The sequence below is a fragment of the Chlorocebus sabaeus genome, chromosome 7 (genome assembly GCF_047675955.1).
Source record: "Chlorocebus sabaeus isolate Y175 chromosome 7, mChlSab1.0.hap1, whole genome shotgun sequence".
Classification (NCBI taxonomy): domain Eukaryota; kingdom Metazoa; phylum Chordata; class Mammalia; order Primates; family Cercopithecidae; genus Chlorocebus; species Chlorocebus sabaeus.
This window is the reverse complement of record NC_132910.1, coordinates 24357333-24373052: the sequence shown is the minus strand read 5'-3', so window position 1 is coordinate 24373052 and position 15720 is coordinate 24357333. Positions and strand designations below refer to the sequence as shown.

Below are 15720 nucleotides of genomic sequence, written 5' to 3'. Positions count from 1 at the left end.
TAAGAATTCTCTTTTGTCTAATGGTGTTTTCATACAACATTTTTAGGAGTATAAAAGAGAGGTTATATAGTATTAACAAGGTCATGAATTTGCTGTTTCTCTTGGCTCTTTATTAGTGTTCATTCATTTAGATTTTTGTGTCTGTATTAACTTGCTTTACCATTCTTCTCGTAGGTTGACTCCCTTCTTTAGTTAACCTCGGTTTCTATTCCATAGTAAATGTTTGGTTTTACTAGCCTAAAATATTATTGGTTATCTCCAAATATTTTTTAATGTGGTGCCTGCTAAGATTGGCAAGAGAGAAAATTAAAAACACCTTGAAGGGTATACTAAAACCAGTTAAAGCAGGAAATAGAATACAAAAATAAAAAGTCACAGATTATTTTGCATTGAAAATATTGGAATTTAACAGAAAAAAATATAACGTATTTGTGACAATTATATTTATTCAACAAAGTTTGAGAAAGATGGTAGACTTATGTGCAGTGAGTACTGTGTGCCACATTTTTATATTAGTTAAGGACAGTGCCATGTGCGAGGCTTGATATACCCTTTGCCCACAAGTTCTTAAGTTCAGCTGTTGTTAGAGTAGATCTTCTAAGGTTGTTGTAAAGCTGGTATACACACATAGAAATTGAATGAAAAATTCAAATGATAATGTAGATTAGGGTATATGCATAAAGAAGTGAAAGAGACAGAGACTACTTTAAAAGAGAGAAAAGGTACGCACTTATAGAGGAAATGTCTTATGGGAAGGATTTGTCCTAAACATGCTTAAAAATTATAGAGAGCATTGAGTCTAGGGACTGTCAGTGTCCTGTGAAATGGGAAATCAGAAGAGATGTTTAAAAGACAAATTTATTTAGTGCTGGTTGAGACCTTCACTTTTTGTAAGGGGAAAATACAATTAACATGTAAATAAAATATATAGTATGGCACATAATAAAATAATAACTATGGGAAAAATTTAAAGGAAAGTACTAAGGCAGTGGTTGGGTTGGAAGTTATCTTAGTTCATTTTCTGTTGCTTGTAACAGGATTCCTGAAACTGGGCAAGAAAAGGAATTTATTTCTTACATTTATGGAGGCTGAGAAGTTCATGGTCAAGGGGCTGCAATTGGTGAGAGCCTTCTTGCTGGCAGGGACTCTCTGCAGAGTCCTGAGGCAGCACAGGCCATCACATGGCAAGTAGGCTAAGTGTGCTAGTTCAGGTTTCTCTTCCTTTTATAAAGCCTACCCAGTCTCACTCCATGATAACTAATTAATTCATTTACCCATTAATCCATTCATGAATGGATTAACCGATTCATAAAGACAAAGCCCCCATGACTCAGGCACCTCTTAAAGGCCCTACCTCTCAGTATTGCCACATTTGGGGTTAAATTTCACATGACTTTTGGAGAGGACAAAATGTAAACCATAGCAGAGGTCATGTTACATTTTGTAATAGCGTGGTCAGGGAAGTCCTCACTTAAAATGATGGCTTTCTAGGAAAGACCTGAAATAGGGAAGGGAGTGAGACATGTCTGAGAGAGGAGCTGTCTTGGCACAGGAAGAGCAAATGCAAATATTTGGAGGTTGGAGCTTATTTAGCATATGTGATGAATAGCAAGAACACCAATGTGGCCGAAGTGGAAGGAATAAGGGTAAGAGTAGAAGATAAAGCCAGAGAAGTAAAAGAGAAGAGGAATACCTGCCACAGGGCAGATCTTGTAAGGATTTCGGCTTTTACTGTGAGTGACATTATAGGCCAGTGGAGGATTCTGAGTAGAGGAATGACGTGTTCTACTTTTCTTTTCTTTTCTTTTTTTTTTTTTTTGAGACAAAGTCTCGCTCTGTCACCCAAGCTGGAGTGCAGTGGTGCCATCCTGGCTCACTGCAACCTCTGCCTTGTGGGTTCAAGCGATTCTCCTGCCTCAGCCTCCCGAGTAGCTGGGACTAGAGGCATACACCGCCATGCCCAGCTAATTTTTTTTGTATTTTTAGTAGAGACGGAGTTTCACTGTGTTAGCCAGGATGGTCTCGATCTCCTGACCTCGTGATCTCCCCGCCTCAGCCTCCCAAAGTGCTGGGATTACAGGGATGAGCCACCGCACCCGGCCAACATGTTCTCCTTCTCTTTACAAAAGACCTCTCTGGTTGCCTGGTTGAAAAGAGCCTGAAGGACGGCAAGTAGTGTGAAGGCAAGGAGACTGGTTAGGAGGCTTTGCCGTATCTGAGACAAAGATGTTGGTCTTAAATCTGGGTGATGGTAATAACAGAGGTATAGAAAAGTGATTATCTGTCAGTGCCTTTAGTATCTGAAGTGAAAGGGCCATACTTTTAAGAGGATAATAAAAGAATTGAGTTATATTTGAAATAAAAAGAATATTAATAGCCCTGGATTTAGTTTTAGGATTATTTTATACAAAAGCAAGAATCTTTAGAAATGTCTACAATTGGAATTGTTTTGGTAAGTTTATGGGGCATACACTTTTCTCTCAGTTTAATGTTTTGTTACTCCACTTTTTCCACTCTCATTTTGCTTGAGTTCAGCTTTTTCTTTGCCTGGATTTGAAACTTCTCCCAAAATTTGATTGTATGAGTAAATACTTCCAAAACAAAACTAAAAAAGGCTCATCAGTTATTCATTTATTAGTATTACATTCTCCCATCTTTTCTGTCTGATTTCCCTTTACTTGATGGAAGGACTCACATAGATCTTTACAATTAGTAGAAGTTTTGCCCAGTTTTTACTTTTTAATTAAATTTTATAAAAAAATTTTCTACTAACGAAACAAAAGAAGTATAATTATGACCTGTTATTTGTGTGTGATTTCTATAAACTTTTATGTTTTAAAATTTTATGTTCTTTCTCCACTTACCAGTAAATTAGACTTTATCCTTCAGTTGCATAACTGAAAACATTTTGGAATATTGATAATTTTAATTCAGTGCCATTGATATGTAGATTGTAAAAAACTCAATGAATTCAATCATCTTTGGCTTTTTGTTATGAATCATACTGAAATAACCATCCTTGTTGAGCACTAATGTTAGCATTAGCCTATTCTCACTCTGCTATAAAGAACTACCTGAGACTGGATAATTTATGAAGAGAAGAGGTTTAATTGACTCAAAGTTCCACAGGCTGTACAGGAAGCATAGCGGGGAGGTCTCAGAAAACTTACAGTCATGGTGGAAGGCAAAGGGGAAGCAAGCATGTCTTACCATGGTGCAGCAGGAGAGAGAAAGAGAGCAAAGATCTTTTAAACAACCATATCTCATGAGAACTCACTCATTATCATGAGAACAGCAAGGGGGAAATCTGCTACCATGATGTAATCACCTCCCACCAGGTCCCTCCCCCAACACTGGTGATTACAGTTCAACATGAGATTTGGGTGGGGACATAAAACCAAACCATATAACTATAGAGATTTGACATAAATATCCAATACTCTGGCTGGGTGTGGTTGTTCACATCTGTAATCCTAGTGCTTGAGAGTCTGAAGCAGGAGGATTGCTTGAGGCCAGGAGTTTAAGGCTGCAGTGAGCTGACTGCATCACTGTGCCCACTCCTGGGTGACAGAGCAAGACTCTGTTTCTAAACAGCAAAAAACAAAACAGCCAAAAACAATATTTATGCTGTGCAATTTTTTAATATTCTTATATTCTGGTATTGTGATATTCTTTCCCTAATAGCCGCAGTTTGGCAGAAGCCTGTTCAGAAGGAGATGTAAATGCTGTGCGAAAGTTACTCATTGAAGGGCGAAGTGTAAATGAACACACAGAGGAAGGGGAGAGCCTCCTTTGTTTAGCTTGTTCTGCTGGATACTATGAGCTTGCACAGGTTTGTATTATCAAAATAAAGCTTGTTGTTTTTTATAAAACTGGCTTGCTTACTAAGGAAATAATAAAATCTTTCCAACCATTTGGATTATTTCAACAAATAGTTTTGTTAGATAAATTTTGTGTGCTTATAGCTCTTTTACTACGACTAGGTAGACATTATATAAATACATGCATTCAAAATTTTTTGACGGTTATCATTTTTTAATATCTTTTTAAACTATTTTTCTCTCATAAGGTTTTGTTGGCAATGCATGCAAATGTGGAAGATAGGGGAATCAAAGGTGACATTACACCTTTAATGGCTGCTGCTAATGGAGGACATGTCAAAATTGTGAAGTTGCTGCTAGCTCATAAAGCAGATGTTAATGCACAGTCTTCAACAGGTCATGCATATTTCTTTTTCAGTTTTGCTAAGTAGTAACATCATTTGGTAATAGTGGTTTCGCATGAAGGTGATGTTTAGTGCTAATTTTTCAGTTCTCTTATTTCTTAGACGTGCTACATATTCTCATACATCTGTGTATGAATTTTGAAATATATAGAATATATTTTGAATGATATTCTTCCTGTTTTGTTTATAAGGGCAATTGGCCTTTTAAGGTTCTTTAAGATAAAAGTAAAACACTGACCCAGTTAGACGGACCACTCTCTTGGAAATTGAAAGGTGTGGGCTGTAGTGCTCAAACCCATGTTTCCAGTTTTTTAGGAGAGGAATGGGAAGATACGGAGAATAAAAGATTGTGGAACAACAGGATAGTCCATTGTTTCCTACTGTTACTAAATTGTGGCCCACAGAAAAAGTATTGTGAAAACATTGGGTCCTGAAGAATAGCATAACTTTAGTCTAAAATATATATATATGTATTTTCAAATTTGGGCCTACATAGATTTGTGTAAAAGTTCTAAAATTTCATGGAAATATTTTGTGCATTTCCTTCATGCAGATTTTTCAAATTTATTAAATGTTTTTTAAGATCATGTTCTGATTTAAAGGGATTTTTAGAAACTCTTATTTTACCTAGAAGGTTGATTTTTCTTGTAATATGGGAAATTTGTATCAGCAGAAAAGTTTTAGAAATTATTGAATTCAATTTCAGATTTAGAAATTTGAATTTGATCAGTTAACTAGTATTTGAAGTTGTAATGAAAACATATATGATTAAAAGGTATAGTATAAGGTATGTATATGATGAATAATTTTAAGTTAGAAACATTGAAATAAAAAAAAAACTTGTGAAGCATTTCTCTGATAAACATTAAAACAACTTTTTTCTCATCTTAAGGTAAAACTTAGCTCCAGGGCAGACTTGCCCAGTTCTTTTACAACTCTCCAGTCTCGATAAGTGTATATGATTTTCCACATGTATTTGACTTTGGTTTTAAATGGAGAAGGAGAATAGGGAGTTGATTTCAGAAAGATAAAATGCAGTAGGAAAGGAATTTTATATATAGATATATATTTACATATATGTATGTGTAATTTAATATTTATTATGGTTATAGTCTTCCGTTTCCATTTTCTTAATGTAAATTAGCACTTTGATTTATTTTGGTATTTTATGTTAATATATTTTTATTTTTCCTAATTAAAATAGGCAATACAGCACTTACATATGCTTGCGCTGGAGGCTATGTAGATGTTGTAAAGGTGCTCTTGGAATCCGGTGCTAGTATTGAGGACCATAATGAAAATGGTCATACCCCTCTTATGGAAGCTGGAAGTGCTGGACATGTGGAAGTAGCCAGATTGCTGCTAGAAAATGGGGCTGGCATTAATACGCATTCCAATGAATTTAAAGAGAGTGCCCTTACCTTAGCTTGTTACAAAGGTACAGTATAAACCTTTCTCGAAACAAAGTTTTTAAACATGTGAAATTATAATTATTTTATGTGATCTTGTTTTTAAATTAAAAAATAAAACATAATAATAGTATATAGTATGTAATTAAAATGTTAAGTGTTTACAGTGTTTCAGTTTGTTTACTATTTAAATTTTTAAAATATAGATTTAACATTATAAAGATTGTCACTGAAAAATGAGTATTCATTGATCTAATTTTTATCAGAAACAATTCTTTTAATATGAACTGTATAATAGCTTTCATGTCGAGAAGATTTTGCTTGGTATGAAGGGGTACATGGTATTTTAAATGATGTCAATGAACCTGAAAATATTGATAGTACAGAAAATGCCCTCCTTTGGCAGGCCAGACAGTTGCCTGGAAAGATGTTCGGTCTGTAGATAATTACTGTTCTATATTCTAGATTGTTAAAACGTACAGCGCCGAACATTTTTTAGACTCCACATGTATGACAGATAAATGGCTGTAAAGTAAGGTGTTTTACTTTTTAAGAAAGTAAATTAAGAAAATCTTTTATTAATAAAATTTTTTGGGCTGGGCGCGGTGGCTCAAGCCTGTAATCCCAGTACTTTGGGAGGCCGAGATGGGCTGATCACGAGGTCAGGAAATCGAGACCATCCTGGCTAACACAGTGAAACCCCGTCTCTACTTAAAAAAATACAAAAAACTAGCCGGGCGAGGTGGCGGGCGCCTGTAGTCCCAGCTACTCGGGAGGCTGAGGCAAGAGAATGGCGTAAACCCAGGAGGCGGAGCATGCAGTGAGCTGAGATCCGGCCACTGCCTTCCAGCCTGGGCGACAGAGCGAGACTCCGTCTCAAAAAAGAAAAGAAAGAAAGTTTTTTATTTAAAAAAAAAAAAAAAAAGTCATGCAATTTTGTGTTTGTTTAGCCATTCAATTCTGTTTTATGCCATATATCTATATAGTTGTCCCATATTATTTACATCATAAATTCTTGACCCCTAGGCATCAAGAAAAAGCTTTTGCAAAACCTAGTAAAAAATTTAAGGAGACACTCATTCTCGGTGACTAACCTTTCACTTGCACAAGCTTACATGTGAGTGGCTTCTTAAATTTTGCACCCTGTGCTTTGATTTCCCTACCCTAGTTCTGGCCTTGGTGTTGTTTTGTTCTATATAAGAGTAGCCAAGGTTGTGTGATGCCTTTTGGAATAATTTCATTTATAAACATGAAAATAATCCTTATATATTTGGATTAATTGACTAAAATTTAACTTAAATTTGAAAAATATGGTTTATTTATAAAGTGCTTTTGATTATCTCATGTTAATAGATTTTCAGATAGGGAGCACAACTGAGGTCCCTTAGTTCCTTTCCCCAACCCTGTTTACAATTAGGCAGAGGCTGATCTTCATTGGGAGGAAAGGAGGTAAGCCTTGGGGTGGGCTGATTGGGTGGCTCTCTCCCCTTCTCACAAATACTTTTGAACCCAGTACTGGCTGCATTTCACTACTGAGTCCCTGCTGGCCAGAGAGCTTTGAGATGGGGCTGCATGTAACTCCTCTCCCCTCTCCCCTTTGCTTGTAGCCCCACCCTGCTATCCAAAAGGGGCATCTGAGGTTGGGGCTTGCAGGCTTTAATTAGAAGCTGGATAGCGAACTGAGCTGGTGGAGAACATCTCTACTACTTCCAGGTATCCATGGACCCCTTTCCCTTCCTCTCTTTCTGATGAGGTTTCGTATGATGTAGACTGACAAGGAGGAGTTGGGGAAGAGAGGGAAGTCAGGCTGAGACTGAGCACTAATGTGGGTTTTGGGGAGGGGAGAATCACAGAGAGAAAAAGGGATGGTAGGTAGTTGGCAAATACAAGACATGGCAGATACTACACTTACCAAAGTAAATTTTGTTTAACTGTTTACCTGTGACTCCACTATCTGTCCTTCTCCTGCATCCCAGTTGAATAAGAATTGATTGTAGCTGATTCTAAATAAAGCTGGAAAAAATTAAATAATTTTTCTATTGTTTTTTGCATAGAATCTGAAGTCTTTTTTAAATTATAATTTGTCTTCTGCTTTTTAACCACTTATATGGTATCTTTATCTGAACTGAAGCATATGGTTTATTTAAAACTGCATAAATGTGTGTACATGTTTATGTTATAATTAAATATATAAATATAAATTAAATGGTGTGGTTTGAAGAATATTTTTATACATACAGTTCCCAGTTTATAAGCAGGTTTTTCCTAAAATGTTTCTGAGTTAGGTATTGGAACTTTAAATACATTTTCTCACAGAAATAACTTGACTGATCATTATCTCAGGCTACTAGTTTGTGAAAACTGATTTATTCCATAGCATAAATAAAATAACTATAACATGCCTGGGCTCATAAAAGGTTGTAGAGGGAACATTTTGGGTGTTGGATTTTAATGGCATCTTTGTTCACCTCTAGCAGGGACTCTAGTAGCAGCAGTTTCTAGGGCAGTAGAGTAAGGGGTAGAACAGCAAGATCACTTGTGTAATTTGTGTTCTACAGTTAAGGGTAGCTTCTGGTTGACTTTATTATGCTTATAAATTTAATGCTATAAGTTAAATATAACTTTTCAAAATATTATAATTTTAAAAATTATTTTGGAATAATAAAATATTTTCAAGTAATCTTGTACACTTTTGGTTTAGGACATTTAGAGATGGTGCGATTTCTTTTGGAAGCAGGCGCGGATCAAGAGCATAAAACAGATGAAATGCACACTGCTCTAATGGAGGCTTGCATGGTAAGATTGGTGAAATATGCGAAATATGTTTATATATTAACCAGGGAGAGACAGAGTAGTATACAATGATTGCCTTTTCAATGGGTGCTATGATTCTGTTTGTCAGAACCTTATTGAATCAGTTGTACAACATTAACTTCTATTAAAGTTATTTTCTGAAGCTTTACAATGCTACCTGCATTTTCTTAGTCTCACATAGCTATACTGGTTTTATATAGTTGTCACCAAAGTGACTCTTATAAAGATTGGCTGAGGATATGAAAAAGAAAAATATGGCCAGGCATGGTAGCTTACGACTATATCTCAGCATTTTGGGAGACCAAGGTGGGAGGATTGGATTAACAAATTAAAATGGAGGCCAGCAGTTCAAGACCAGCCTGGCCAACATACCAAGACCCCCTGTCTATTTTAAAAAATGTTAAAAGAAAGAAAAAAGGAAATATAATTCAGAGTACGTACATTATTAATAAGCATAACATACCTCAAACCAATAAATAGACTAAACAAAAATTTTAAAGTAGAGCATAATTTGTGTTACATAATTTCCCCTCTCTCACGGTCTTTTCTGAGCTCTAGATTGTCTTTTGAAGAGCTGTGTTTTAGAGTTTGTATTCGGGAATGGCTCATAACAGTACTCTTAAACCTTTGTGTCTTAGTTTATGATTTATGACACAGAAGTGGATCAAAATATTGTAGAAAAATTTATGAGGGGAACATACCCACGGTAGAAAGGGCCCCAAAAGAATCTGAAGTTTCTTGTCTCATCTCCCCTTCAGAGAATAATTATTGAAAGGATGTTAAATTTTATTTACTAGTTTTTAAAATATTAGGTAGCCATTTAAGACTTGAGTTATCTGTTGTTTTCCATTTTGCCATCTTAGTGTTTGCTTTAGCAAATTATTTTTTTAACAAATAAAAGTTTTTCTAAGCTTTTGAGTTCTTCATCTGTAAAATGAGGAAAATATCTTTCTCTGGAGTTGTGAGGATTAAATGAGATAATGGATATAAAACACATTAATAGTATTAACAGTAACAGTTTTAAAAGTTCCCTGTCATAAGGAAATTTAATCATTCTTGCCACTCCTTACTGAGGAAACAGCCTGTGTGTAGATTAAAAAATTAAAATGGAATAATCTGTAGATCTAGCCAACATGCACTGGGAGTAAATATTATAAGTGAAAGGTATTAGTAGGGGCCAGACATGTGAAAGACTTGCTATAATACTGAGTTTTTAAACTAGGATTTAAAGGAAATGTAGGAGTTCACTATCAAGGAAGAAGATTCAGCACTGAAGAAATAGCAAAGTAATCAAACTAATAAGACATTAGATTCTTCTCTACAAATTGAAAAAGAAATAAAGTAGTAAGACATTAAAGTTGTGTAGTGTGACAAGCATGGAGGCAAAAATGGGCATGGTATGTTTGAAAGAATATGTCTGAGAGATAACATGTAGATGGAAAAAATTATTGAAGGACAAAAAGAAGGAAAAAGAGGGCCTTGAAGTTGCCAATAATTAGGAAAGGAGTGGGAAAAAGTCACCAGTAAAGGAGACAGAATATAGAATTTTCTTTTTGTATTCATTTTTGAGACAGGGTCTCACTCTGTTCTCAAGCTGGAGTGCAGTGGCATGATCGTGGCTGACTACAGCCTCAACTTGCTAAGCTCAAATGATCCTTCCTCCTCAGCCTCTCGAGTAGCTGGGACAAGTGCATACCACCACACCTGGATAATTTTTGTGTTTTTTGTAGAAATGGGATCTCACCATTTTGCCCAGGCCTGTCTCAAATTCCTGGGCTCAAGCAATCCTCCTGCCTCAGCCACCCAAAGTGCTGGGATTACAGGCGTGAGCCACCACACCTGGCCCTTTTCTTAATTTCACTGGTATTTGGATGATGAGCAATACAGAAAGTACCATGTACACATTGTGTTCACCTAACACAGCATGTATCCTTCCCCCACTTCTCCAAAAAGGGTTGCATTTTTTTCTAACTAATCAAAAGTTTGCTTATCCTTAAAGATTCTTATAAAATTCTTCTTTCCCTCTCTAAACTTTATCCTTTTAGCATTTAAGTTTGTACCATACAGTGTTGATATTATCTGTAGTCTCACTATAGTCTCTTATTTCACATACTTACTATTTTTTTTTTTCTAATGGTAAATAAGCTTCTTGATCGAAGGTATCATGTTTCTACTTATTTTATATTTTCAATCGCTATTTCCCTCTTCTATGTTAACAGAATATAGGCAGTGCATAATAAATACTGATTTACTCAACTGTTAAATGTAGATCTATTCCTATTTGAGTGGAGATAGATAAACTTCATTGTATAGTAACTGAAAAGGCTTCAGGTTTTTCAAGATTTTTTTAATGGTGCTGATTTAATTTTTTAAATTGTATTATGATTAGGATGGCCATGTTGAAGTAGCTAGGTTACTTCTTGACAGCGGTGCCCAAGTGAACATGCCTGCTGATTCATTTGAGTCACCATTAACTTTGGCTGCATGTGGTGGGCATGTGGAACTTGCAGCTTTACTTATTGAAAGAGGAGCTAGCCTGGAAGAGGTCAATGATGAAGGTTATACACCATTGATGGAAGCAGCTCGAGAAGGACATGAAGAAATGGTGGCATTACTTCTAGGTCAAGGTAACCATATCTATCAAGACACTAAAGTATAAATGTGTAAAACCTAAGAGTATAATTGTATAAAATTGGATTTTAGTATTTCAGCTTTCTAGTAGAGTTGCAATGAGCTGTTACACTAACCGGTGATGAAGTATTTACTGTGAAAATGACTCCCATACTGTGTTAAACAAAATCAAAGAAACTTCTTTAATATAGAACTTTCAGAGACATCATGTGCTATATGTGAGTGAAAAACAACTGGTATTGGCAAGACTTGTGAGTTAAATAGAGGAATATAAGAGTCAACATTTCTAAAAGTAATAGATCAAGAGAATGTATTCCTTTGGGGGCAGAATACCTACTAATAAATATTTAATAGATCGAGTGTTTTATAAAACAGTATGGGAAACCATGCAGTAAAGACTAACTTGATGAGAGTGCAAGAATGCACTCACATTAGAAGCTGTCAAGGGGCTCAGTACATAAACTTCTCTTGTGGGAAAAGTGAAATAATTACTTCACTATGTTAAGATATCTTCAGTTTAGAAGTAATCTCCCATCTCTGTATTTGTAGCATGACTTTATTTTTCTTTCAGTAGTAAAGTTTTTGTCTGGACAAATTTAAGAGGAATGAAACTTTTTAAACTTTTGTTTTTATTTAGAGGTAATGTTGACTATGATTTTTAAAGCATAGGTTTTGGAGCAGACTTCTTAGATTGAATCACAACTCCACTGCTTGCCAATTTTATAACTTTAGGCAAGTTTCTAACCTTCTGTGCCTCAGTTTTCTCATGTGTAGGGTTATTGTGACAATTAATACATATATATAAAGCTCATAGAACAGTGCTTGTCATATAGTGCCTGGTAAGTGGTAGCTATAGTGATGGTAGTAGTATTGATGACGATAATGTTGTGACGTTGTGTAAGTTAAATAACCTCAGTTTCCTTAGCTGTAAAATGGAACTAATAATAGTAATAATAATAATACCTAAACAAGTTGTAAAATGCTTTGATATTGCCTGGGAAATAGTAAGAGCTTATTGAATGTTAAGATTTTTATTATCATCTTCGTCGTCATCACCAGTATCTTTATCATTTTTGAATCACTATAATGAGAGGATGTAGCTTATATTTTTGAGTTATTTTATCACCTGACTTGTACCTTCTGACTGAGTAAATATTACTCCAGCTGTGGTCCATCAAATCTGGAAGTGGTTTTAATAGTTTTATTTATTTTTATTTTTAACTGCCTTAGGAGTTAGGAGAGAGGCACTTTCTTATTTATCATAGTAATATAAATGTTCATTTTTGAGATATAGTTTATTAAGACACAATCATGTTTTTCATATCTCTGGAATAAGTTAATGATTTTCTTTAAATAATTGGAATCTTTATTTTAGGAGCAAATATCAATGCACAGACAGAAGAAACTCAAGAAACTGCCTTGACTCTGGCTTGCTGTGGAGGCTTTCTGGAAGTGGCAGACTTTCTAATTAAGGCAGGAGCCGATATAGAACTAGGGTGTTCTACCCCTTTAATGGAAGCTGCTCAAGAGGGTCATTTGGAGTTAGTTAAATACTTATTAGCTGCAGGTAGGCATTTTTGCATTTGGGAGAAGTTTTTTGCATAATTTATTTAACTAAAAATGTCATGTGCAAATATTTTTATGATGCTGTGATACACTGAATGTGTGAGTTTAAGAAAAAGTGTGATATACCTTTGTATGTATTCTGAGCAGTTTACCTTACTGCTGCTTGAAGTATTTGCAGCTTTAATTTCAACCAGTTTTGTTTGTAATTTTTTTAATGCCTACAATATTCCCTGTTTCTAGAAATGAATAAGGTTTTTTTGTTTTTGTTTTTAATGAGTAAGGTTTTAATTTGTTTAACTTGAGGAGATATGACTTATCCAGAAGAAGTTTTTATTTCCGTCATATATTATATGTCTTATGGCTCTTTTAAGTCTATGTATTATTTGTTGACACTACTACAGGAGCTAACGTTCATGCAACAACAGCAACAGGGGATACAGCACTAACATATGCCTGTGAAAATGGTCATACTGATGTAGCAGATGTCTTACTTCAGGCAGGCGCAGATCTGGTAAGCTATTTACTTTTTAAATCTTAATATTTAACAATAAGAAATTAATTTTAAATTATGGAGAGTCTAGACAAAAGGTATTTCTTTACTTTCAGTTTTATGGGTTTTTTTTTTTTTTTTTGCCATTCTTTCTCTCACTTAGTCACATTTTTTCCCACACTGTTTAGTGTCCATTCTTTTTTTCCTTAATAGGGTTAGTCACTGCATTATCCCTCATTTTCCATAGAAAAAGGAAATTTTTGTGTTACAGATATTAATGCAGATTAATTTTCCCTTAGGTATTTAACTATTTTTAGAAGTTTTTCTGATTTGGTATAAAAAGACAAATGTGGCTTAGAGGAATTTCAGTATTGCTTAGGAAATAAATTATGCCTACAATATTCAGAACATTATTAAATAATAGAAGAGTTTATAAATACTTAATAAATAATCTTTTTCCTTCAGTACTTTATAATTTCAGGAAAAATAATAGGTGACATAAATACTGAGGTTATTATAAAAGATGTTGTAGTGAAAGTGCAGAGTAAAGAAGCTCAAAAGGTAAAGCGGTCATCTGATGTATTATTTTGGGGTGGTTAAAGTTTGGACAGATAGATGTGGCAGTGTTGTGGCTAAAGAGGTATTTCAATAGGAGAAAATGTTATGAGTGAAGCCTGAGGGCTGAGGAAGCATAAAGCAACTGTGTGTGGGTAGAATAGGTGGTCTTCCAGTCTAGCCTGCAGGGTAATAGGAATAAGACATCCAAAGGCCAATTTTAGTTAAAATGTGAGCACCCATATATTTATGGGCCTGAGAGTCTAAGATTAATAAGCAACTGTGCTCTTTCCTTCATAGTTTATGACAAATTCATGTGCAGGTAGCAACAAGCCCCCCTTCAGTAATTAGTTTTATAAACTTAATAATTTATAATTTAACCTTTCTTTTGTCGTTTATGAAAAGAAAATGTTGAATTAGATTATTGCTGGGGCCACTTAATGTTAGCACTAAGTCTTACAAGGGAGACATAAGCACACAACTAACTAGAATAGAACATGTATAATAAGTGCTTCAAGCTTGTTAGACTTAGAGCTTCTTCAGCGTAAGAACTGTATTCCTGGTGTTTGCCGCAATGGCTCTGAAACATACAGCAATGTAATCTTTAGTACTTGGTTAGTTGATGGCAATTAGAAAAACCTAGGAAATGGCTTAAGGGAAAAATCAGAAATTGGTCATCAGATGTGAAGGTTTTTTTAAAAAAAGAAATTAAAAATGCCATGCAAAAGATACTTTTTCTCAAATCTTTTTTTTAAGATTGAAAATTTAAGATTGAAAATTTCACCAGTAGTGTTCTTGATTACTTATTAATCATAAGTATGCAGTAGACTCTCCATCCTTTTGGGACCCAGAAAGCTCTTGTAACATCTTAGAGTTGATGGTTTTAGAAATGTTTATCATTTTTATATAAGGGAAACGAGAGAGAATAGGAAGTCTGTAAAGAGATGGTAATGATATACTTACTGAAATTCATAGAGGTGGGATACACTCATGAGAGGAAGATAACTTGGAGTGGATGAGGATAATGCTCATTATATTGATTGTTCAGAGAAGGCTAGAGTACTATACGTGCATGTTCAAGTACCGCAATTCATTGTGTAGAGAGAGGGACAGATTACTCAGATGCATTTAGATGAGGGCATCATGATCACATGACTATAACTATTTCCAGTGCTCACTTTGGCAGCACATATACTAAAATTATTTCCATAGAACATGTTTATAATTTGAGATTTTTTTAAATTTAAAAATGTATTTCTTAATTTCCTTCAAAGCATTATATTTAAATATTTAGATTCAGAAGTCAGTCCAATTATTTTCCTTTTGATTTCCATGAAAAAGAATACTTGTTCACTGGCAATTAAATGTCAATTAAGTCTTTTTTTTTTTTTTGAAACAGGAACATGAATCTGAGGGTGGAAGAACTCCTTTAATGAAAGCTGCAAGAGCTGGTCATGTTTGTACTGTTCAGTTCTTAATTAGTAAAGGTAGGTTTGTTTAAAACAGTTGTCTTTTTTTCAAAGGTATCTACCCCTGCCTTCATTTAGAGATTTAAGGATAAAGCTCTTTTGAAGGCAAGAGGGTGTCATATGAGGATGGATGCTACTGACATTTAATGAATGGATAGTTGATAAACTTGCTGCCATGCACAGACCAGCTTCAAACTAGAAATAATTGTCATACCAAGTAGCACACTTGTTGAGAAACGTATAAAGGAAAGGGAAATTTCTCTGTGTCAAAACTGAAGATTTAGGTAACAAACTCTACTGTGTTCATGTAATATAATATTATCTTGAAATCTGGAATTTTATGATGTTTCTGCCACTAAAAAAGTTTGTGGTAAGTAACATTTCTACCATTTCCCTGGTCCTATGTTTCCTTTTTTATAAAATATAGGGAGCTGGTTATAAATATAGTACAAAAAATGTTCACAATTGAAATGTGACAAATATAGCAAATTGCATGAGGATTTTCATTCATGATCAGAAATTTTAGTTTGAATATTAAAGACCTTAATGACCAAATAAATA

The 15720-nt window shown here is 34.7% G+C and overlaps 1 protein-coding gene across 4 annotated transcripts in view; it reads left to right on the top strand.

Annotated features, from left to right (window-relative positions):
* ANKRD17 (ankyrin repeat domain 17) overlaps window positions 1-15720 on the top strand; it is a 182789-nt gene that overhangs the window by 98264 nt on the left and 68805 nt on the right. For all 4 annotated transcript variants that reach the window (XM_007998859.3, XM_007998856.3, XM_007998855.3 and 1 more), the window contains exons 4-11: window positions 3685-3832; window positions 4070-4217; window positions 5430-5663; window positions 8336-8430; window positions 10838-11075; window positions 12455-12646; window positions 13047-13156; window positions 15090-15177. In XM_007998859.3, coding sequence (XP_007997050.2) covers window positions 3685-3832; window positions 4070-4217; window positions 5430-5663; window positions 8336-8430; window positions 10838-11075; window positions 12455-12646; window positions 13047-13156; window positions 15090-15177 — 1253 coding nt within the window. The remainder of the gene's footprint in view (window positions 1-3684; window positions 3833-4069; window positions 4218-5429; window positions 5664-8335; window positions 8431-10837; window positions 11076-12454; window positions 12647-13046; window positions 13157-15089; window positions 15178-15720) is intronic.